Raw genomic sequence first — 25,097 nt, forward strand, 5'->3', positions numbered from 1 at the left:
CTAAGTGCACTTGTGGAGGCTGCACCTGTGGAATCAACAAAGCTATTACTGAAATGCACGTGTCTACACAGCTAATTCAATTTCTCATGGGTCTCCATGAGTCCTTTGACAAAGAAAAAAGCCAACTATTGATGATGGATCCTTTGCCTGATCTAGAGAAAGCGTTCTCAATGCTATTTGCCGTAGAACAACAACGAAGCGTGCAGGTACAATTTGCAGAATGTGCTAATAACACGGCATATCAATTTTCTATAAAGGACAGCAAAAAGGAGGCTTTTTATAGACAAATACAGAAGCGGAAGCCTTTTGTGGATAAGCGTACCATAGTCTGCACACACTGCCATAAGACCGGCCATTTGAGAGATGCTTGCTTTCAACTTCACGGAATGCCTGATTGGTATAAGGCATTGAATGAAAGAAAGAAACAATCAGGAGGAAATTATAATTTTGCTGGAAACATAGAAAAGAAATCAGTCAACATTGGGGAGAGTTTAACATCCGATCTTGAACCAAAGGCTGAGGTAGCAGACCTTCTAGCAGAGCTACTGAAATTGATGAAAGGCAAAGAAACTCCTTCGGATCCCATCACAAACTATGCGAATTATGTGAACTATGAAGAACAATTCGCAGGTATCACTTCTGACTCTTCTGCATTGAATATAGGTGAATGGATAATCGATACTGGAGCTACAAATCATGTATTTGCATATTTGTCCTGCTTTGCATCATATTCCATTCCTTCACACACACAAGTTGTTCACTTGCCTGATGGTTCGACAAAAGCTGTTACTTATATTGGAACTGTGAAGATAAATGACAAACTCACACTCAAATCTGTGCTTTACATTCCTGAATTTTCTGTTAATCTCCTCTCCGTAAGCCAACTTTGTACCAACAGCTCATATTCTTTCTATTTCACAAAATCTGGCTGCATATTGCAGGACCAGGACACTAAAGATGTGATGGCAAAAGGGACACTAACAAGAAAGTTATATATAGTGCAATCCTCTGTTTGTAAACCTTCAGTTTACTCTACTGTATCTTCTCCTCTTGCGTGTTCTGCTACTGAAAATTGTAATAACACTTTGTGGCATAGGAGAATGGGACATGTTTCGATGTTGGCTATCAAGAAAATTCCAGATTGCAAAATTAATGATGACTCATTGGAAGTAATATGTGACATATGTCCTAAGGCCAAGCAATCTAGAACCTCGTTTGAACCTAGTAATGCACATGCCGCTTCACCTTTCGCCTTAGTACATTTGGATCTATGGGGGCCGTATAAAACACCAAACATTTCAGGATGTCATTATGTTCTAACAATCTTAGATGACTATAGTAGATCTTTGTGGACTTATCTTATCAAGCACAAAGATCAAGTGTCTTCTATTTTGCTCACTTTCTCTTCTATGGTCGAAACTCAATTTGGAACAAAGATAAAAGTTCTCCGTTCAGATAACGGCTCTGAATTTGTCAATCTAGAGTGTCAAAAACTTTGTCAAAACTTGGGGATTTTACATCAGACTTCTTGTGTATATACCCCCCAGCAAAACGGGAGGGTAGAAAGAAAACATAGACACTTGCTTGACGTCGCAAGGGCCCTTTTGTTCCAGGCCGCTTTGCCATTGAAGTTCTGGGGGGATTGCATTCTTGCAGCTACATATATCATAAATAGAACCCCTACAAAAACCTTAAATTGGCTTACACCGTATCACAAATTGTTTGGACATCCTCCCACATATTCTCACATTAAGATTTTTGGTTGTCTCTGTTTCGCCACCAACATCAATCCTCATAAGTCCAAATTCCATAAAAGAGCTCACAAATGCATTTTTCTTGGATATCCTATGACCCAAAAAGTTTACAGAGTTTATGACTTGGAAGATCACATCGTTTTTACCTCCAGGGATGTGATCTTCCATGAAGAAATCTTCCCTTTTGCTCAGAATTCTTTGACAGAACTTGCAAGCTGCCCTCTTCCCACGGTTACAGTTGGAGGGGCTTGCAACTCCACTGATGTTATTCCTGCTACTACTCCTCAAGTTGATCCCTCAAACGCTTTACTGCCCCTTAGAAGGTCTGTTAGAATGCGTCAAAAACCTACTTGGCTTGATGATTTCATCTGTCACCATAACTCTTCCATCTTGCATTCCAATTCTGCAGCATATACCTCGTTTGTAGCTTCTTTATCGGTTTTGCAGGAGCCTCGTTCTTTTACAGAAGCTGTCCAATATCCAGAATGGAGGGCTGCCATGGATGCTGAGATTCAGGCGTTGGAAGGCAACCATACGTGGAGGTTGACTTCTCTTCCAGCTGGGAAGAGAGCCATTGGCAGCAAGTGGGTTTTCAAGGTGAAACTACGAACCGATGGCAGTGTCGAAAGATACAAGGCTCATCTTGTTGCAAAAGGGTTTAATCAAGTGGAGGGCATCGATTACACGAAGAGTTTTTCTCCAGTAGCAAAGGCAGTGACAGTCCGTTTGATGCTTACTCTTGCTGCTGCCAATAGTTGGACACTTCATCAATTGGACGTGAACAATGCATTTCTCCATGGGTTCATCGATGAAGATATTTACATGAGTCCTCCAGCAGGTTACAAGGTTGGTCCAGGCCTTGTGTGTAAATTGGAACGGTCTTTATACGGCTTGAAACAGGCCTCGCGCCATTGGAATGTTGAATTGACGTTGCAGTTGCAGAAATTTGGTTTCAATCAGTGTGCTCATGACCATTGTCTATTCCTTCTCAAAACTTCCCGTGGTCTAGTTTGTCTACTCGTCTATGTGGACGACATTCTTATTGCCGGTGCATGTGTTGAAGAAATTCAAAGGATCAAAACTTATCTTCATAACCTTTTCACAATTAAAGATATTGGTGAGGCTCGTTATTTTCTAGGATTGGAGATTGCACGTAGCTGTGATGGAATCTATTTGGCTCAGACAAAATATGTTTTAGACATAGTAGCGGATACTGGCATGATGCAGGCCAAGGCTGCCTCAACGCCACTCCCCTCTGGCATCAAATTAAGCTCGGATGCAGGTGCTCTACTTCGTAATCCTGATTCCTTCAGGCGTCTTGTGGGCAGGTTGCTTTATTTAAGTTTCACCAGACCGGATATTTCCACGCCGTTCAACAGTTGAGCCAATACTTGAACCATCCCTGTGACGCACACTGGAATGCTGCTCTCCATGTCGTCAAATATCTCAAAGGATGCCCCTCACTTGGGTTGTTTCTCCCTGCTGATAATTCTCTGGTTTTGCAGGGGTATTGTGATGCCGACTGGGCATCATGCTCGGATTCTAGGCGATCCTTAACCGATTTTTGTCTCTTCCTTGGACCTGCTCTCATTTCCTGGAAAACAAAGAAACAATCAACTGTTTCTAGGTCTACTGCGGAGGCGGAGTATCGCAGCCTCGCAGCTACGGTTTGTGAACTCCGTTGGATATCTTACTTGCTCGCAGATATTGGCGTACATGTTTCTTTGCCTATCTCTTTGTTTTGCGATAACAAGGCTGCGTTACACATTCTTGCTAATCCGGTTTTTCACGAGCGCACTGAACACATCGAGATTGACTGTCATCTTGTTCGCAATGCTTATAAGGAGGGGTTCATTGATCCTGTCTTAGTTCGCAGTTTTGCTCAACTCGCAGATGTTTTTACCAAGGCGCTTCCACTGAAGGTGTTTGGCTCTTTTTTATCCAAGTTGGGCTTGGTGTCTTTTGCCCCCAGTCCCACTTGTGGGGGGGCTGTTGGATCTTCTTCCATTGATGGAGTTCATGACTACATTACCACCATAGATGATCATCAAAGTGTTGTGGTAGCTGCAGGTGCTGGAGCTACAGTTGATATGTTGGACAGAGGATAAGAAGCAGTATTCAAAAGCGTTATTTGCATTCTTAGCGTTTTATGTTGTAGCATTTTAGTTGTCCAGTCATCATCCAAATCATATAGGCAGTTATGAGTTGGTTACTTGGTCCACATGGTATAGGCAGTTATGTGTTGGTTATTTTAGGCACCAGGTTTTATTTAAACGGTAGACTTCATCTTCTTCATATGATCTCTGTAATAGAATTTTCTGAATAAGAAGAAAACCCATGTCTGCCTTTATGATTTGCTCTGTTCAATTGCACGAATTCCCTGTTGTTTTTGGCTCAATTCTTAACAGTTAACTCGTCTTTGATCTCACAGGCGATAGTTGAAGTACATCGGGCTATACTAACCATCATTTTTGCCTCTAGTTGGTATTCATGGAAATGCATTGATTCTTTGTGTACCACAACATCCCATAAATGGTAAGAAAGAGGTCGTAGTCTGTGTTATCCAACTTTTGATATACTGATTGCTTCGATTCTTGAACATTGAAGCCAAAGAAAAAAGCAACATCTCAGACTGAAAATCTTTCTTTTAATGTGTTTGAAATGCCACAACAACATGTCTCTATTTTGTGCAGCCCCAAGCAGGATTAATGAGTTTGACATCCTCATCAAGAAAAACAGTCCTCAACATCACTTTATACCACCCTCAGTTATTCTCATAGATTAAAAAGCTGAGAGTTGTATCAAACAACATGTGGGGACAAGTCAGGAGCCTAAAAAAGTTTGAGGTTGGGGGAGCCACGGATTTATCCACACACATATGCTTCGCCAATCGCCAACTTTAAGCTTCTAAGGATGGCATAAGCTTTTTTTAGGACAATTTTGTTATTAGAATTGATATTATTGTAAGGAGTCATACTTTATTATGAATACATTGTGACGAAAACCCAGGTTTGTTACAAGATCTTGTAGCATTGGGCTTTAAAGGACAAAACTCATAACGATAATTTGTCACAATCAGAAATTTTTGGAACAAAATTTTCCTTACTAGAAATGGAATTTCTTGTAGTATCTCCAGCCATACCGACCACTAGACGTGGTTGTGCTAATAATATATTCCCCTATGTATAAAAGCCTTGGCTACAATTTTTTGCACTAAACACATCCGAGTGAGGATAATATTTGAACTTATAAATCCTACTCAAGAGTCACTTAGGTCAGTGTCGAGAGGCTAAAATTATTTGGTCAATATGGCTAAATTAAATGCATGAAGGTCTAACCTAAGTCCACCTCCTCCTTGCAAGTACACAATTTCTCTCAGGAGAGCCAACGTATCTTCCTATTCTAATTACTATCCTAGAAAAAGTCGGTCATCCAACCCTCAATCTCATATAACAGTGTTTAGAAGCTTAAAACACCCATAACATAGATTGGTATTTCTTGAATCACAATTTTCAACAAGACAAACTTACCCGTTTTTCACATGTGCTTAACTTTCATCTATTTATCTTACTTCAGATTTGTTCCTTGATGTAGGGAACACCTCTTTTTTTAGTGACCCACTATTGAAGTTAGGCCCAAGAATTTATCTTGTTTCTCAAATAGAACCATATTAATGATATGAGTTGGTTGAATCTTAACATCAAGGGTGATATTCCTACTAAATATGAAGATTGATTTTTCAATGTCGACAAGTAAGCCTGAGACGACTTCAAAATGGCATAATAGATGCCTACTTCTTTCCATTGCTTCAATGGTGGCTTGGCTAAATATCAGTTTATCGTCAATAAAGAACAAGTTAGACACATTTGGGGGGGGGGGGTTCCTCTGTTTACTGCTTGTCCTTATATGACACCACATGTTTCCTCACACTGGATCATGCAACTGAACGCTTCTACACAAAAAAGACAAAAGTAAGGAGAGAGTGAGTCTCCTTAATCAAGACTGCTCTACTGGTCAAAGTGACGAATCTGAGTGTCGCTCAATATAATTGAATAGGAGAGAGTATTAACACACATCAAGATTAGTGAAATCACCTGAGGATGAAAACCAAGTTTATGAAAAACAGTGTGAAGAAAATTTCACTCCACCCTATCATCAGTCTTACTAATACCAAGTTTCAACGCCACATGTCCTACTTTCCCTAGTACTATGATAGATAATGCTTGACCTCATACGCTATAAGGACATTATCTGTAATAACCTACTGAGAATAAAAGATGATTGATTTTGTGAGATAATAATATGGAGAAAAGGTTACAAGCGGTTGGGTACTACTTTTGAAGCTATTCATTGGTCGCATTAGCTAAACTAATTGGGTGAAAATGTGCAACACTCTTTGGGTTAGGGATTTTCGGGATAAGAAGTATGTGAGCGTAATTGAAATGAGGCTATATGGATAATCCATTTTTAAGAATTTTAGCACACAAACAAATACAGCAGGATCAATGACGAGTCAATATTCCTAAAAGAAGGAGATACCATTTGGACTTGGAGACTTTTAATGGTACTGTTGAGCTAAGGTGTCCTCACCTCCTTGGCATGTATGGTTGGAAAAGCGTCTCATTCACGGTGGCTATCTTTAGCCTCCATTGTCTCAAGCACTACATTCATGGCCTTTGGGTGGGGATTAGTGGACGTAAATATAAGTTAAAAATACCCAAAATAACCTGATATGGATATCTTTTTCCTCCATGCACCACATCTCGTTCTCATCTCGCAACTATAAATGGAATATCTCCTCCATTTGTTATTTGCTCGGGAGTGAAAGTAAGACGTATTTCAGCCTCATTCAAGCAACCATTAGCACTATTTTCACATAATCTCTTCTCTAACTTGTGACTCCTCTAACGTACCCCTTAAATCATAAAGTCATTGTTTATCCTCACTCAATAGGAAAACCACTTTCAGCTCCTCAATGTTTCGCTTAAACTCCTATTTCCTAGAAACGTGATCAAACGTCATTCTACTCTATCGAGTTAAGCTTATTCTAGACTTGTATATATTTTTTCATAAGTATAATTGGGAGAACTGGTGTAATGCACAACAATATCTAGCCAAAGACGATAAAGAAAGGCGCTCCTTGGGGCAACCCATGTTTTTTTTTTTTTTCTTTTTCTCAATTTTTTTGTCTCATTTAGATTCTTGTGAGTGTTGTGATATCACTAACATTGATTTTTACAGGTTAAGGTGATCATAAATTGATCCCATAGTTAGGTGTGCCCACACCTAACTTGACCAACTAATCTGTCGATAAAGGAAGTATGACACTAGGAGTTAGGCGTGCCCATGCCTAACTCAATGACCTAATTTGTCACAATTGCATGCATACACACACTCACACATTTTTTTTTCTTTTTTCATTTATTATTTATATTTTTATTTTATATTTAATTATATAAAAAAGATAAAAAATCAAAACCCTAAATTCCTAAATCTCACCTTCTCTTTTTACAATTGTGTCAACCACTTCTCACCCCTCTCGCCGCCCCCTGCTCCCTTTCTCATTCTTCCATTTTTTTTCTTTTTTCTATCTATCTTATTTCACTTTTCTTCTTTCAATAGGTATAGCAACCACAAAGGACTCTCCCTCTCATTCTTGGTCTCATAATTCTCGAGCTCCCGCAGTTCAACCACTTACCACGGAATTACTAAGGGACGTTCTCTTTCTCCTTTTCTCTTATTTTATCATCCTAGATATGCATGCTTGTCACATTGTGGAATTAGGTGTGGCGATGGTGAATGCTTATTTTGATATAAAAATGAGTCTTGGTGGATTAATTGTTGGACTATTGATGTCTTGGAAAGAATGAACTTCTTTTGCCATCTTGAAAAATGATTTTTTTATTGATGCTTGCTACCCTCTCCATGTTTGTTGAGTGATTATGAGAACCCAATTTTTTCTTGTCCTCATGCTACTTTATGATCAAAGACTTAGGCTAATCAAGTAATAATTTAGTGATGTGTGATAAAAGTGCATCTAATAATTTTTGACAACTTATGGTTAAGAAATTGTTTTTGCAAAATGGTGATTTGATTTGAAAATTGAATGCGAAAAATTGGTGGACATAACCTACCTAGAGAAGAATTTTGAGCCTATACACGCATGAAAATCTGCAAATTTTTCGTCTCTTGAGAGACAATATTTCATAATTTTGTCTTCCTAAAACTTGCTTTGAACCATTTAAAGGCTACATCTCGATGGATACACTTCAAAATGATAACGGCACTAGGATAAAAACCCCTTTGGCTTAAAAGACCACACATATGCAATTCCTACTAGTAAGCCCATTTAAGTCTTATAAGCCTTAATTCCTTGACATGAAATCTCAATTATAAACCAACTTTACCGTCTTTTTATTACTCTTGTTTGGCCCTTCCAAGGACTAGTAGAGCATCAAGGAAACAAAGATGTATTCTAAGTATGGGTTTCGACATTAAATGTGGGGGATATCTAAATTATTATGATTATACTTGTGCCAAGGAGGTTTATGAGCTAACATGTCATGTGACAATCTTGTTCTATGCCTTAATATAAAATAGACAAAGAAAGAGAGAAAAACATGGCAAAAAGAAAAGAAAGACAAAAATACCTTGGAAAAAAAAAACAAACTAAAAAAAATCAAGGAAGACAAGAAAAAAGAAAAAAAAGGAATATTTTCTCTTCAAAAGAAATGCACAGCTCAAGTCGAGGATAGTGTGACATGGAATTAGAGCATGGGATAAATCAATTTTGAGAAGCTTGGATTCTTACATTTATTACTTTGTGCTCTAATTTAGTTCTTTAGATTTTCACCTTGTTTTTCTTAATTCTTCCTACCTCTATACCAAAATCCCATTACAACCAAAATATAAGACCTCTTGATTCAAGCGTGTGCATATTTATAAGTGATGGAGATTTTGGTGTATAATCAAGTCTATGGTGAAGCATTTTCATATCAAGCATTTGAGCGAAACACTCGATCAAAAATACTTGAGAGATTGGGAGATATGAGAGCATAGTCCACTTGTTTTTCATGCTTAATTTTTGGGTGAAATTATTTTAAAAATACAAAAAAAAGAAAAAAATAGAGATTTTGTGTTTTTTGGGATGAATTAAATTTTTAAGTGGCACCGCGCGTAGAAAACGCGGTGCCACAATTTGAATTAAAAAAAAAAAAATTTTATGTCACCGCGGAGACCGCAGTGACAAAATGAATAGAAAAAGTCAAATATAAAATAACAGCATCACAATTTCAAATCGCAGTGCCATTTTAAAAAAATTGAAGCATCACAATCTAATCCCTAAACATTTCCTTCTTGAAGTTGATAATTAGAAGTCACCACCACCACTACATAATTAAATGTTTTTGTCAAGGTTTATGACAATGTATTTTTATAAGAAAAAATATTTTAATTTAATATAAAATGAATAATTATATTAATATTGCATACCAAAAAAATAAAAAGATTAAATTGTTAGAGAATTATTTAATAATATGGGTAAATTATATTAATATTTTTTGAGATTATATCAAATTACATAAACACCGTTTGTATTTTATATTAAATTAAAATTATTTTTCCTATAAAAATATAGTTTAATGATAATAATAATTTTTTGCTCGGTATCGTTACTTCAATTAAGTCAAGCGACATAATGTATATTATCATCTTTTATTTCTTCTTTTGGCTTTTTAAATAAATTACGATAAGTTTTATTAAAATTTGGTATAATTATAAAATACCTTTTTATTGTTTCAAAATTATCACCAGTACCTCCTGATTCTAACAACCCTCTAATAATTAGCTCAATCCATTAGTTTTCATTGAATTTCCATTCATTTTTTAGTAGTAAAATGACCAAGATTTCCTTGTGGATTATAAATTATAATTTTATTTATTTTCTAAATTTTTAATGAATTAAGTTGATTACTTTTTATAAAATAACCACATGCTATCTCTTTATCTTAATCCATGTGGAACACTTCACCATTAATTATATTATTTAAGCATCTGGAAACTGACCCTATAACAACATGCTATAAGATTACTGAAAGCAAAGTCCAGTTCATGGCCTGCGTAAATTACGGATCAAACAAGTAGGTGGTAGAAAGCTATTAATTATTTCCAGTGCCAAAAGTTTTTAATAAATAATGTGAGCATTGTCATGATTTAATACTCTAATATACGTATACGCATGTTCATTAGCTGGTCTACTAGCTTGGTTATTACAAAAGTGATGAATACGTATACTGATATTAATTACTTACCATTTCCAATGATAGAGTTCCCTTCTCCAAATACTTGGGTACCACCTTCTTGATCTTAATCAATAAAATAAACAGCTGGATCTGCCATTACATTTAATTAAAAATTACATGTGCTTGTCTCCATACCATTTAATGAATTGCTTTCTAAATCTGATCTTTCCGTATTTAAAGTGAAGCAGCAGTTTCTCCTCTATCGGAACATCCAGAAAACTAAGAAATTAAATTACACACAATATCATCAATAATGGACGAAGAAGCTCAAGCTCGAGTAGATGTGTGGAAATATGCTTATGGCTTTGATACGATGAGAGTGGTGAAGTGTGTGATCGAACTAGGATTACCTGATGTCCTGGAAAATCATGGGAGTCCCATGACTCTTTCTCAACTATCATCTGCTGTGGGCTGCCCGGAGACTTCTCTCTACCGCATTTTGCGTTTCCTGACACACAATGGGATCTTCAAAAAGCTAGGTAACTCAACAGAAGATCCTGCATCAGTTTCTTATGCTCAAACGCCGCTTTCCCGTCTCCTCACCAGAGATAACATGGGCCCTTTCGTGCTTCTACAAGCCGGGCCGCCGGGAAAACAGTTTGGTATGAGCGCCAAAGATTTAAAAGCTGGAAAAGGATCTGGTTTAGAGGCTGCGCCTAGTGAGGATATAATATGGAAGGGTGAAGTAGACCCAGCGTTTGATAAGCTGTTCCAGGAATTTTTGGCATGCCACGCTAGGGCGTCCACAAAGGCGATTATCGATTGCTGTCCTGAAGCATTGCAAGGAATTGGTTGTTTGGTGGATGTAGGTGGTCACGAGGGGACGGCTGTAGGCATGCTGGTGAAGGCTTTTCCTTGGATGAAAGGGATTAACTTTGATCGCCCTGAGGTGGTGGCTGAGGCTCCACCCATTGATGGGATTGAGCATGTTGGAGGAAACATGTTTGAAAGTGTCCCAAAAGCTGATGCAGTTATGCTCATGGTATGTTGGCTTTTGATTAATAGGCAAAAGTTTTCCACTTGGTTTGTTGTTTCTTCTATAATAAGTGACAGGTCAGATACTTTTCTTCATGCATGTATGATTTGTTAATTTCTTCTGGCAGTGGATATTGCATGATTGGAGCGACAGCATGTGCATCGACATCCTCAAGAAATGCAAAGAAGCTGTACCGGCGGAAACAGGGAAGGTGATAATTGTTGAAGCTGTGATTGATGAAGAAGGAGGTGATGAATACACGGGTGCTCATTTGGCATTGGATATGACGATCATGGCTGCAACCGTAAATGGGAAGGAAAGGACTGCTAAGGAATGGGGACAACTTCTGGATGCTGCAGGCTTCAGCAGGCACACTATCAAGCATATGAAAGCCATCGAATCTGTCATTGAGGCCTATCCCTGATTGTGTGTGTCGCAGTGCGTTTGGTCATGGTTGAAAGATTTCAAAATAATTCACTTCCATAAGTTGCTTTTTGGGAGAAGTAGTTGTTTCCTACTTTAACTTTCTCATTTATTAATTTTAGTTTTTTATGACTTACACTTATCACATTTTTATTGTTAATTTATATTTATATCTATATCTATATATTAGGAACGGTTTTTAACATTGTGTTATAGTACCCGTCGCAAATTGGAATGATCACAAATAAATCGTTATTAAATATTTGTAACGCCATTTATAAAGACGGATGTCCAATCGTTCCAAAAATCGATCCAAATTAATTCGATCACTTGCAAACTGTTCCAAAGAAAAAAGAAATTGTTCCTAAACCCGCCCCGAATTACTTTTCTTTTTCTTTTTTGTTTTTTGTAGTGATTGCCTACTATCAACTTATTTGAAAATGTCTTTTAAATAAATATGTGACCTCCCTTTTTTTTTATCTTCGACTCTGACTCTAACTCTATTCATGTGACCGAACAACACAAATATTTTTGTTGCACTAAATTAATAATCTAACTCTACCTCAATGCATCGTTTTAAATTAAAGACTCAATTACAATAAAATTTTAATATAATTGATGGAACGAAAACAAGTTGCATTTATGAAGGAAGAAAACAAATCAAATAAGGCAAGAAAAATGCAACCTCATAAAGAAACTTTGAAATCAAACTTACTAAATTATTGTACCTCTACATATTACGAAGTTGATAAATTATAGCCATTTAACGGGATAGGTAAAGGACGAAATCGTACTTTACTTTCACCTACCCTAAATAGCATGATTTTGTGATAGTATAAATACCCACCTTCATTTGAGAAGGAGGTAAAAAATCACTTATAAGAATTCTAGTGTGAAGCATATTGAGTCACACCCAACAATACAAGTTTAGTCGATATCTGTAGCACCCCCTATTCACTATATTTAATTATTATTATTTCATTATTTCCTTAATTAAACTCATTCTATAAGTAATTCCTTTTCAACCTTTAGAACAAATTCTATTTTATCAATATAATATATATATATATATATATCACAAAAGATAATAGATACCACCAAAAGTTTATATTTAGCCTCATAAGATGTCCTAATGTACATAACCTCAAAAGAAAATAGTACCACAATTTTAAACACAAACCCGATAAAAGATTAGAATATTTAACAACCAAACAGCTAAAACTCCAACTTCAGATATCATGACTAATAAGAACGACGGCACGACTCAAGGTCCAATGTGGCTAATCAGTGTGACCTATTCCCTGAAAAGTACGTGACAAGGAATGAGATGCCTACTCAATATGTATAGCTAACCAATCTATATATATACACATAGGTCGCAAGTCACGTACAATGCAATCACATCAATTAACAAATATTCTTCATATAGCAACAACAAAAGTAAGGAATAATGCATACCCACGACTGTACATCAATCCACGATATAGCATCTAACGTTATCAATTATTAACTAAGTCCCTACTTAGTTTAATTGGAGTACATTAGTCAATGGTTTTGCTAGTCATCATCATCTAATCAACGTCATATCATATATCAGATGATACCCGTTGTATGTGATATCTCCACTCTCTACTCCAGTGGGTAGCAATATCAACATATGACATCACAACAAGTATGGTATCCCCACACATCCCTAGTGTGTAGCTAACAGCACAAGATATTTCCCGCTACCCGAAATATCCCGGCACCCTATGCGTCATAGTACCTAGCTTATTACATATATTTTTCATATTACATCATTAATCACATTATCGAAAATCATTGACTATGTTTCCAATTAGGTAAGCACCATCTTTTATTTCAATTCACGATCATAATTCTATTCTTTGTAATAATTACTTACTCAGTAATAACTTCTCAATTCGATTTTATGCAACAATCAATTATACGATCACATAATCATACCACTCTCACGTCCATTTATTACAAGCACATATAACACATAGTAGCAATTCTACTGATATTAAGGTAATCCAACAAATAGTCCGGAAGTAAATATATAAACAACCAATATACAAAATCCATGTATATAAATATAAATTCAAGTTCATGATCACATCTAAGAAATCAATATATATACAATACTACACATATAATTATATATAAATCCAATTAGCTATACTTACCTTAAATTCCTAAATTCTTCGATTTCACAAGGGACTGCTCAACCCTATACTTCGTCGTCACGTCCTATAATAAAATATTATACGTATAATCAATATATATAGAATATTATAAACTCTAAATAAAATATTATATGATATTTGAATATTTCCACCAATATTTCCACCAATATTTCCACCAAACCCCTGTTCCGTTTCTTTGAAATAACTACACTTTCTAATTAGCTTCCTAGGTATATATTTAATTTATTACTACCTTATAAGAGTTTATTTAATCAAACCTCTTATATATTTATAATTAAATTATCATTAAAACCTATTTTCCCTCTTTAATAATATAATATTTCTTAAATATAATTTTCAAAATATTTTTATGAATTTTTTATCAATTTATCGTTGCTATATAATTTAACTAAACAACAATACATAGAATTTCATATATTGTTAATCATTCCGATGGAATTGCATAAATTTTCTATAATAATAATTAAATCGAACAAATCTAATAATTTAATTAACCAACTATATTATTTTTATATCAAATGTGATATTTACCTCGACATTAATTTAAATAGTCAAAATTCTAAAATACTCTGATTAAATAGTATATCGCTCAATATAAATTATTTTTAATAAATGAACTAATTAAATAATATAATTATATAAATTATTATAAATTCAAATCCAAAATCTCGTACCTCTTTTCTCCGCAATGTGTGTGCGTGGGTGTGTGTGTTTGGAATATGATTGTGCGTGTGTGTTAATTTGTGTAAAATGTGTGTGTGTGTTTATTTTAAAATGAGGCGGGGGGTGGCATGATGCAGCTCACCCCTTTTCCTTTTTTACTATTATTCTATATTTTTTATATTTTATTTTATTTTACTTTTTTAATAATTATCATTACATTCTATCTAATTTCTTAATTAATATAATTTGTCCTCAAATAGTATAACGAACTCCAATTTAATCCGTTCGAATTTTATTATATCTCAATTTTAATGTATAATTTATTTATAATAAAATTTAAATTCTTAAATAATTATCAGTTAGTCTCTCAATTATGTGAAAATTTCTACGGATGTCGTAATTCCCCCCTCCCTAATCAAAATTTCGTCCTCTAAATTTAACTACCTTACCCGTTCAATGGAATAAATAGGGATACTTCTCTCTCATATGCTCCTTAACCTTCCAAGTCGCCTCTATCGGAAATGATGGCTCCATCTCACTTAACCATCGGTATCTACTTATTTCTCAATTTTCTTATATTTCTATCCAAAATTTCTGCTGGCTCCTCCACATATGTCAACTCCTCAGAAATCTCTATCTCCGACTGACGAATAATATGGCTAGGATCAAACCGATATCGTCGTAGCATCGAAATATGGAAAACATCATGTATTTGTGACAACTCCGTTGGTAATGGTAGTCGATATACTAGTGGTCCGATTCTTTCAATAATTTCATATGGTCCAATATATCTCAGACTCAACTTCCCTTGCCTGCCAAACCTCAAGATTTTCCTCCAAGAAGACATCTCTAGGAAAACCTTATCACCTACTTCACACTCCATCTCCCTTAGGTGTTTATCAAAGTAACTTTTTAATCGATCTTGTGCTGCCTTCAAACACTTCTTAACTACTTGTATCTTTTCTACTGTTTCCTGAATCATTCAGGACCTTCCAATTGTCTTATTCCTTCTATATCCCAACAAATCGAATTGAGACACCTCTTTCCATACAAAAGCTTCATATGGAGCCATACCAATATTAGTGCGGAAACTGTTATTATATGCAAACTCCGTTAGAGGTAGATGATCATCACAATTGTCCTTAAACTCCATTGTACAAGCTCTCATCACATCTTCTAGGGTTTGAATCGTTCTTTCTGACTACCCATTAATTTGTTTGAGGATGAAATGCAGTATTGAAATGTAATTTTGTGTTTAACGTCCTTTGTAAACTTTCCCAAAAGTGTGAGGTGAATCGAGAATCTCTATCTGGCACAATAGATACAGGCATTCTATGTAATCTCACTATATCGAAAATGTATAACCCAACTAACTTATCTAGAGAATTAGTTATTCGTATCGGCAAGAAATGAGCAGATTTCGTCAATCTATCCACAATTACCCATATAGCGTTGTGCTTTCTGAATGTACGTGGCGACCCCATGAAAAATTTCATAGTGATCTTCTCCCACTTCCATTCTGGTATTGATAGAGGTCGAAGCTTACCTGCTGGTGCCTGATGTTCTGCTTTTACTTGCTGACATGTCATACACTTAGCAACAAATTCAGCAGCATCCTTCTTCATTGTCTGCGACCAATAGTAAGGTTTTAAGTTTCGATACATTTTTGTGGTACCAGGGTGCATCATATATGGTGTATCATGAGCTTCTCGCAAAATCTCTTCTCCTAACCTATCTATATCAAGCATACAAACTCGTTCCCCATTCACTATCACCCTATCAACTCTTATCCAAAAATTTGGGCTTTGTTTGGATTCCACTCTTTGCGTTTTTCGAGATAAGATAAAATATACCGAATGTTTGTTTTTGTGTTTTTACACCTTATCTGCGTATTTTTCTGGTTTTCAACTTTACATATATAATATATATATATATATATATAATATAAAACAGACATGATTTGACAATAAACAGTAATTTTTGTCTCTCAAAAATACAACATTAAACATAAAATATTTATATATATACATATTTATATATAAAAATATATGATTTGACAATGAACAGTGATTTTTGTCTCCCAAATCCCAACATCAAACCTACACCACTTATTTTAAAATATTTTAAATTACCCCAAAACACAAATCCAAACATATCATCTACTTTCAACACACACTAACTTATCTCTATTTTTCTCTCTCTATTTTCAAAACACAAAACAAAACAACTAAAACACAAATCCAAACACAACGTTGGTTTCTTACCCTGTCTTATCTTTTCAAGCATTCGTAATAAGAAAGGATCTCGAGTTTGTGCTTCTTTCGTTTGATCCATAAAGTCTGGCTTAAGTTGCAAACCTACTAACAAACCCGCTACCTAGTCAACCTCCAGTTTTGTATTCATAAACCTCATCTCCAGTAGTAATGTTTGATTGTGACTCCCAAAATTGGCTAATATACTTGAATTCTTTCCACTCAAGGCATCTGCTACCATGTTTGCTTTCCCTAGATGGAAGTCAATAATGCAATCATAATCCTTCAGCAGTTTTATCCATCTTCTCTGTCTCAAATTCAATTCCTTCTGTGTCAATATATATTTCAAACTTTTATAGTCAATAAGGATCTTAAATTTTTCTCCGTACAAAGAATGTCTCCAGATCTTCAGTGTATGCACAGTCGCGACTAACTCTAAATCATGTGTGGGATGATTTAACTTATGGTTCCTCAATTGGCAGGATGTGTAAGCAATTACCTTTTCGTTTTGCATTAACACATATCCCAAACCCTGTTTAGAAGTATCCATATACACTATATATCCACCGCTACCAGACGACAACACCAAAATTAGAGTAGAGGTCAATTTTTTTTTTCAACTCATCAAAACATTGTTGGCATTGTTCCGTCCACTAAAATTCTACCCCCTTTCTCAACAGTTGGGTCAGAGGACCGGCAATTATAGAGAATCCCTCAACAAACCTCCTATAATGTCCAGCCAACCCTAAGAAACTTTGGACTTCAGTGGCATTCTTTGGCACTCTCCATTTCATAATAGCCTTTACTTTTGAAGGGTCAGGCATAACCCTATTACCAGATATTACATGCCCAAGGAAAACCACCTGAGTTACCCAAAATTCGCATTTGGTTAACTTAACATATAACTCATTCTCTTTCAAAATCTATAACACTATCCTCAGATGTTGCTCATACTCTCTCTATTCTTCGAGTATACCAAGATGTCATCTATAAAAATAATAACAAAGTGATCCAGATATTCCTGAAATGCACGGTTCATTAACGCCATGAATGGCCCTGGTGCATTTGTTAATCCAAAGGGCATCACCAAAAACTTATAATGACCATAAAGAGTACGGAAAGATGTATTCGATATATCATTCTCTGCTATCCTCACCTGGCAATACCCAGACCTCAAATTGATTTTATAAAATGTTGTAGCTCCTTTTAACTGATCTAACAGGTCATCAATTCTTGACAATGGATATTTATTCTTCACTGTTACCCTATTTAATTGGCAGTAATCGACTTATAACCTCAAACTCCCATCTTTCTTCTTCACAAACAACACTTGATACTCCCCACGGCCTGATAAACCTTTTCCCCAACAATTTTTTGATTTGCTTTTTGAGCTCTTGTAATTCCACTAGGGCCATTCTGTACAGCGCAATAGAAATTGGGGCAACTCTTGGGAGAATCTCTATGAAAAAATCCACTTCTCTATGCGGTGGCAAACCTGGTACAAGAAATACTTCAGGAAAGTCTCACTACCGGGATTCCCTCCAATGTGGAATTGACCCTCTCGATATCTACCACATGGGCTAGATACACCTCACAACCTCCTAACATCAATCGTCTTGCCTCTATGACTGATATTACACAAAATGTTACTACCTGACAATCCTCTACAAATATTACTTTCGATCGTTGGAATATTCGATCATCACTTTCTTTTTATAACAGTTAACTATTGCTTTATGTTGTGCTAACCAATCCATCCCCTAAATCACATCAAAATCCTTCAAATCTAGCACTACAAGGTCTACAGGTAAATTTACATCTCCGATTCTCACCAAGATCCCTTTCCTAACACTATTTACTACCACACCCCTCTCACAGGCAAATAAACCATCAAATTATATCCTAACGGGCTATTCTCTCTCTGTATTTTACATGCAAGTTTGGATGAAATATATGAATGTATAGAGCCAGGATCAATCAAAACATAAGCCTCAATGTCAAATAACAATATAGTACTTGATATCACGTCATTCGTACTAGGGCTTCCTCTCTAGTTATGTTATTTATCATTGCATGGGTCTGCCCTTGAGTAACTTGTACTCCAGTCTCCCTCATAATACTACCAATAGTGTGGCCACTATCTCTGTTGTCAGTTCCTCTACCTCTTCCTCTCCCAGCTCCCCTGCCACTACTCTCATTGTTTGCTTTGGCTCTGGGTCTCTCTAGCAACACTTCCAACCACACTTATACTCTGACTAGAACAATTCCTTGCTCCTCTACTTCCACAACGATAATAGGTTTTAGCTATATCATCCCATCTCCAACATGGCCCTTGATGTTGTCTTCTAAAGGTAGAACAACTCAAAGGGAAAACTGGTCCTCGGCCAAAACTCTGTCCAGCTCCCCTTCCCGATCTAGTAAAAGGCGTAGCAAATGAACTGCATTCGAACGAGCCTCTGTTAAAGTCCATGGATCCACCGAACATCTGTCTACTACTTCCTCGAAAAATGGGACCACCGCATGTGAAGTTTCCACTTTTCGCTGAGAATGAGTGGTTGGTTCCCCTCTTGGTCAACCTACCCGATTGCCTTTTTGTATACATTGATTTGCTCTTCTCTTCTTCTTTCTTCTTGTCCTCAATTATTGCTTCTTCCACCCAGACCGTTGATTCACAAGAGTTTTAAAATTTGTAGTTCTAACTGCGATGCGTCTTTTGATTTCCGATCGTAGCCCTTGCTCAAAACGGTAATAATGGTCCTCCTGCGTCGCTATTGCTTCTGGTGCATATTTGGCTAGTGCCACATAACGGAGTTCATATTCTACCACCGTTTGATCATCCCCTTGTACTAAATGTTGAAACTCCGTCCTCTTCCTATCTCAGTACATCTTGGGTCTATATTTATCATCAAACTCTTTCTGAAACTCAGCCCAAGTTATTTCTCTTAGCTCATATACCCTCTTTACAGACCTCCACCAAATCAAGGCATCACCCACGAATAAAGAAGCAACATACTTGAGTCAATTATCTAGAGTGCAATTTACTAAATTCATCACATCTTCGACGTACTTAAATCGATTCTCTCAGCAATCTCGGGATCTAGGGTACCCTGAAATTATGTAGCTCACATTTTTATGATACTTTCATAATTACGATCAATTGTAGGAACTACTGGTGCTGGAACAAGAGTGGATGCACTTGCCTATGCAAGTAATTGTGCTTGTGCTTGTGCTTGGGCCTGAAAGGCCATTCGGAATATCTGTGCATACTCTAGTGGTAATTCTGCTATTAGAGCACTACTGAGAGGAATTAGAGCCTCAGCACCAACACCCCTTGACCTATCTCCACCCCACCTGCACTTGCAGGTGCCACTGAGCCCTTTACAGACGCCGCTGACTTTTCCCTGCTAACTACTAGGTTAGCACGTGTACATTGAGAAGCCATCCTATATTAAACAATTCAATCATTAGGCACATCTCACAATTAACTTATTACCCTAAAAACGTGGACCTACTTTTATACCACCCAATGTAGCACCCCCTACTCACTATGTTTAATTATCACTATTTCATCATTTCCTTAATTAGAACTCATTCTATAAGTAATTTCTTTTCAACCCGTAGAATAAATTCTATTTTATCAATATAATGTATATATATATCACAAAAGATAATAGATACCACCAAAAGTTTATATTTACCCTCACAAGATGTCCTCATATACATAACTTAAAAAGAAAATAGTACCACAATTTTAAACACAAGCCCAATAAAAGACTAGAATATTTAACAACCAAACAACCAAAACTCCGACTTCAGATGTCATGGCTAACCCACCTAATAAGAACAATGACACAGCTCAAAGTCCAATGTGGCTAGTCAGTGTGACCTATTCCCTGAAAAGTATGTGGCAAAGAATAAGCTGCCTACTCAATAAATATAGCTAACCAGTCTATATATATACACACACACACATAGGGTGCAAGTCACGTACAATGCAATCACATCAATTAACAAATATTCATCTTATAGCAACAATAGATGTGAGGAATAATGCATACTCACGACTGTACATCAATCTACAATATAATATCTGACATTATCGCTTATTAACTAAGGTTCTACTTACTCTAATTGGAGTACATTGGCCAATGATTTTGCCGGCCATCATCATCTTATCAACGTCATATCATATATAGCATAGAATATTCATTGTATATGATATCCCCACACTCTCTACTCCAGTGTGTAGCAGTATCAGCACAGGACATTACAACAAGCATGGTATCCCCACACCACCCCAGTATGTAGGTAACAACACAGGATATTCCCCTCTATCTGGAATACCCCGGTACCCTACGCGCCATGGTATCCAGCTTTTTTCATATTACATCATCAATCACATCATCATCAATCACATTATCGTAAACTATTGACTATGTTCCCAATTAGGTAAGCGTCATCTTTTATTTCAATTTATGATCATCATTCTATTCTCTGTAATAATTACTTACTCAGTAATAACTTCTCAATTCGATTTTATGCAACAATCAATTATACGATCACATAATCATACCACTCTCACGTCCATTCATTACAAGCACATATGACATATAGTAGCAATTCCACCGATATTAAGGTAATCCAACAAATAGAAGTAAATATATAAACAACCAATATATAAATTCCACGTATATAAATATAAATTCAAGTTCATGATCACATCTAAGAAATCCCAATATATATAAAATACTACACATATAATTATATATATAAATCCAATTAGCTATACTTACCTTAAATTCTAAAATTGTTAGATTCCACAAAGGACTGCTCAACCCTCTACTTTGCTTCACGTCCTATAATAGAATATTATACATATAATCAATATACATAGAATATTATAAATTTAAATACAATATTATATAATATTTGTATATTTTCCACCAATATTTTAACATTTCACTTATTTTAAAGTCCAAACCCCTGTTCCATTTCTTTTAAATAACTACACTTTCTAAGTTTCTCAGGTATATATTTGATTTATTAACTAACTAATAAGAGTTTATTTAATCAAACCCTTTATATATTTATAACTATTGTTTTTAATAACATCCCTAAATTAGATTATCACTAAAATCTCATTTTTCCTTTTTAATAACATAATATTTCTTGAATATAATTTTCAAAATATTTTTATGAATTTTCTATCAATTTATCGTTGCTATATAATTTAATTAAAAAATAATATATAGAGTTACGTATTTGGTTAATCATAATTCGATGGAATTGTGTAAATTAGCTATAATAATAATTAAATCTAACAAATCTAATAATTTAATTAACCAACTATATCATTTTTATATCAAATGTGATATTTACTTCGATACTAATTTGAGTAGCCAAAATCGTAAAATGTCCGATTAAATAGTATATCGCTCAATATAAACTATATTTAATAAACAGACTAATTATATAACACAAATATATAAATTATATAAATTAAAATCCAAAATCCCGTACTTCTGTTCTTCGCAATGTGTCTGCGTCGGTGTGTGTGTTTGGAATATGATTGTGTGTGCGTTAATTTGGCGTAAAATGTGTGTGTATGTATGTGTTTATTTTAAAATGAGGCGATGGATGGCGTGATGCTGCTCACCCCTCTTCTTTTTTTTATTAGTATTTTATATTATTTTTATTTTATTTTATTTTATTTTATTTTATCTTTTTAGTAATTTATATTCTACCTAATTTCTTAATTATTATAATTTGTCCTCAAGTATTATAATTTCTTTATAATAAAATTTGAGTTCTTAAATAATTACCAGTTAGTCTCAATTATGTGAAAAATTTTACGGACGTCACAATATGATGGCCGAAAATAACAAAAAAAATAAACAAATTATAAGAAATTTTAATAAGAAAAAACAACTTATTAAAATAAAGGCAAAAAATATATTGATTGATGAGATTGATACATATCCAATTTTAGCTATATTTTTGCATTATAAGGTATAAAACTATTCATTACATTTGAATTTTTTTGTTTTCTGAAAGATGGTTGTTTCTTTATTTATATTTGTGTTTTTGTTTGGTTATAAATTTCGTTAAAATTTAAGGTCCAGAACAATAGTAACATTTATTTAAAAGGTAAAGACTATTGCAATGTATTTAAGAGATGAGGAACCATTTAAAAGATAAAGGAGTTAAGTGAAATGAAAAGTAAAAATGAGAGATTAATTAAGAGATTTGACATTATTTGATAGGGTAAATTGCAAAGACTGACCCGTAACTAAGGGGGTAACATTTTAAAGACTACAAGTTAGACCCTAGCAAATATGCATAAAACCTTTGTGTTTTAAAAAGTTTGCAAAATAATCATCAAACTCACTCAATAAACAAAGCAATTACGACCAATCTTAGAAACATGCAATATCTCATAGAGAAGTCCTTTTATCAAGTAAACTTATTGCGGTAATAAGCTGCTTATTGACATCCAAGAAAATTGAACTTCAAAGACTGATGGAATTTTGGTCCAGATCTTTTAGCCTGATGACTGTGTTGTAAGCATTCGAAGATCCTCATCCCGTTCGAAATACGCCATGTCCGACTCATGCAAATAAACCCATGCTTCAATCCCATCGTTGTCTTTGGTGTTCATTAGAATGATAAGATCTCGAAGCGGCACATCGGCCAAGCATACCCACACGGGTTTCCCGAATCCAAAATCAAGTTCATACTCTCCGAATTTAGACCAATCAGTCACCCATATGACCTTGTAATCAGGTCCCGAGGCCTTTTGAGCTGCATCGAAATAACTATCAACCAAAACCCATTTTCCAAACTCTCTGTCTCTCAATATTCTTGCACAGTCTTTGACTCCCTGAACAATGGCCTCCCGCATCTTTAGAACCATGCCAAGATAATTCTGTTGCATTTCATTGCTTTGGTTTGGGTTGAAGTCCAAGTATGATAAGGAAACCCACGTTCCACAAGAATACTTCGGCACAGGCGGAACAGTCCGTTCTCTGACGTTGATTGCCTGCGCAATCAGCGAGGCTCTCGACTTCCCGTGTTTTGCCCTGTCCGCACGCAAAAGAGCCTGGGTTAGTATTGTAGAAACCACTACCACCCTGGATGGCGGGCGTTCGGTTCCAGTTGATTTCCATTCAGTACTTATGCTCTCCCGCAGTTTTGATATGGCATTCTTGTCGAACACAAACCTCCTGCTCACAATACTTTTGTCCCGAGTTCTCGACACCTCAAATTGAAGTGGTGCCATGTTCTCCGACGGGAAGTATATAGAAGGGAGAGTGAAATCCGGACAAATTACCAATCCCCCATCCGTAGAAGCGTTGGCCCAGGCCTTCAGTAATATGCCCAGTGAGCATGAATCGAAAATCCTGTGTGAAGCGCATATGCTGACAGCCAGGCCCCCGCACTGGAACTTGTTGATCTGGACTGCTAGCATTGGGTCGGTCGGCTCGTCAGTTGCACCTATTTCTAGTGGGAGGAGGTGGTTGATCTGCTCGGATTTCACCTCAGCGCCAATGAACTGGTGGAGTGAGCAGTCGACTTCTGCTACTGAGAACTCCGCACCTTCATCGTTGCAGTCAACACAGTGTTTTTCCTTGTTGTATCGTCCCGCCAATGGGTAAAAAAGGGGTAAAACCTGGGACAGTGATTCTTCCAAGGAGATTATATGCTTGCCATTAACAGCATGATCAGATTCAAAATAGAGGATGCGAATCACATGCATTGATGGATTGAGTTCGTCTATTATAGATATCTTGTGGGTGCGGAGGTCTGAGGGAGTTGGCTTGCATGGCTTTATCAGCTTTCGGCTAATGACATCGACCTTCATGATTGTTTCTTGTTTGAAACTCTGTTTTTTCCTGCATTAATTTCAACCATAAGTAGGATAACAAAAACACAGATTGATGTTCGTATTAGTATACAACAAATTGAAAAATTGGATACCCGGAAGAGGAAGGGGCAAGAGACCTGCAATGGAAATTATAGAATGGTAAAAGGAAGATTGCTGCGGCTATTGAGGGTCAGAAGATGATATATAGAGGCATTCTGGGAAGGGCAGGCAAACAATTATTCCTATCATTTCATGAACTAAATTTCATTAAACTCCACTTTTCTTATCTCAATCAGTTTTGTGCAATTCAATCAATGTAAGGGCAAAATGCATAAAATTCCATGTGTATTGAAAAATTTGTAAAAAAAATCATTCTGTTATGAGAATAGGTTAAAAGCTCCTCTATGTTTTGTAATACTCAATAATAAACACCCATTCGTTAGTAATTAACGAAAAATGCATTATACGCGCTCTTTCTGCATGTGGGGATATTTTTTAATTGTTTTTTACTTTTTTCTTAGGCATTTTTTACTAAAATGCCCTTTTTATTTTATTTATTTTTTCATTTTTTATAAAAATAAATATTAAATTAAATTATATCTAAATTTAAACAATTTTATAATTGTTAATTTATTCAATCTAAAATTATTTTTAATTA

At 35.6% G+C, this 25,097-nt stretch overlaps 2 protein-coding genes across 3 annotated transcripts; one reads left to right on the forward strand and one right to left on the reverse strand.

Moving 5' to 3' along the window:
• The first annotated feature begins 10,236 nt into the window (after nucleotides 1-10,236).
• Nucleotides 10,237-11,591, forward strand: LOC105171981 (flavonoid 4'-O-methyltransferase 3-like). Its single transcript, XM_011093284.3, has 2 exons — nucleotides 10,237-11,036; nucleotides 11,158-11,591. Exons 1-2 carry the CDS (start codon nucleotides 10,308-10,310, stop codon nucleotides 11,452-11,454), a joined length of 1,026 nt encoding a protein of 341 aa, XP_011091586.1. The 5' UTR covers nucleotides 10,237-10,307; the 3' UTR covers nucleotides 11,455-11,591.
• Nucleotides 11,592-22,947: 11,356 nt separating this feature from the next.
• On the reverse strand, nucleotides 22,948-24,682 carry LOC105172104 (pelargonidin 3-O-(6-caffeoylglucoside) 5-O-(6-O-malonylglucoside) 4'''-malonyltransferase-like). Of its 2 annotated transcripts, none has more exons than XM_088885656.1 (2): nucleotides 24,553-24,682; nucleotides 22,948-24,467 (listed from the first exon to the last, which is right to left on the reverse strand). In XM_088885656.1, the coding sequence occupies exon 2, from the start codon at nucleotides 24,434-24,436 to the stop codon at nucleotides 23,117-23,119; it is 1,320 nt and encodes a 439-aa protein (XP_088741782.1). In that variant the 5' UTR covers nucleotides 24,437-24,467; nucleotides 24,553-24,682; the 3' UTR covers nucleotides 22,948-23,116. The 2 variants fall into 2 exon arrangements, with proteins under 2 accessions (XP_088741782.1, XP_088741784.1); XM_088885658.1 differs by having other exon boundaries at nucleotides 24,577-24,679.
• Between the last annotated feature and the right edge of the window lie 415 nt (nucleotides 24,683-25,097).

The sequence above is a fragment of the Sesamum indicum genome, linkage group LG10, assembly GCF_026168435.1.
Source record: "Sesamum indicum cultivar Baizhima isolate 11 linkage group LG10, ASM2616843v1, whole genome shotgun sequence".
NCBI classification, from domain to species: Eukaryota; Viridiplantae; Streptophyta; class Magnoliopsida; order Lamiales; family Pedaliaceae; genus Sesamum; species Sesamum indicum.

Bases quoted from the DNA above. Each gene is read 5' to 3' on its own strand.
- LOC105171981 (XM_011093284.3), top strand. From the start codon at position 10,308: ATGGACGAAGAAGCTCAAGCTCGAGTAGATGTGTGGAAATATGCTTAT. The intron at 11,037-11,157 runs GTATGTTGGCTT...TTCTTCTGGCAG, and splicing joins CTGATGCAGTTATGCTCATG to TGGATATTGCATGATTGGAG.
- LOC105172104 (XM_088885656.1), bottom strand. From the start codon at position 24,436: ATGAAGGTCGATGTCATTAGCCGAAAGCTGATAAAGCCATGCAAGCCA.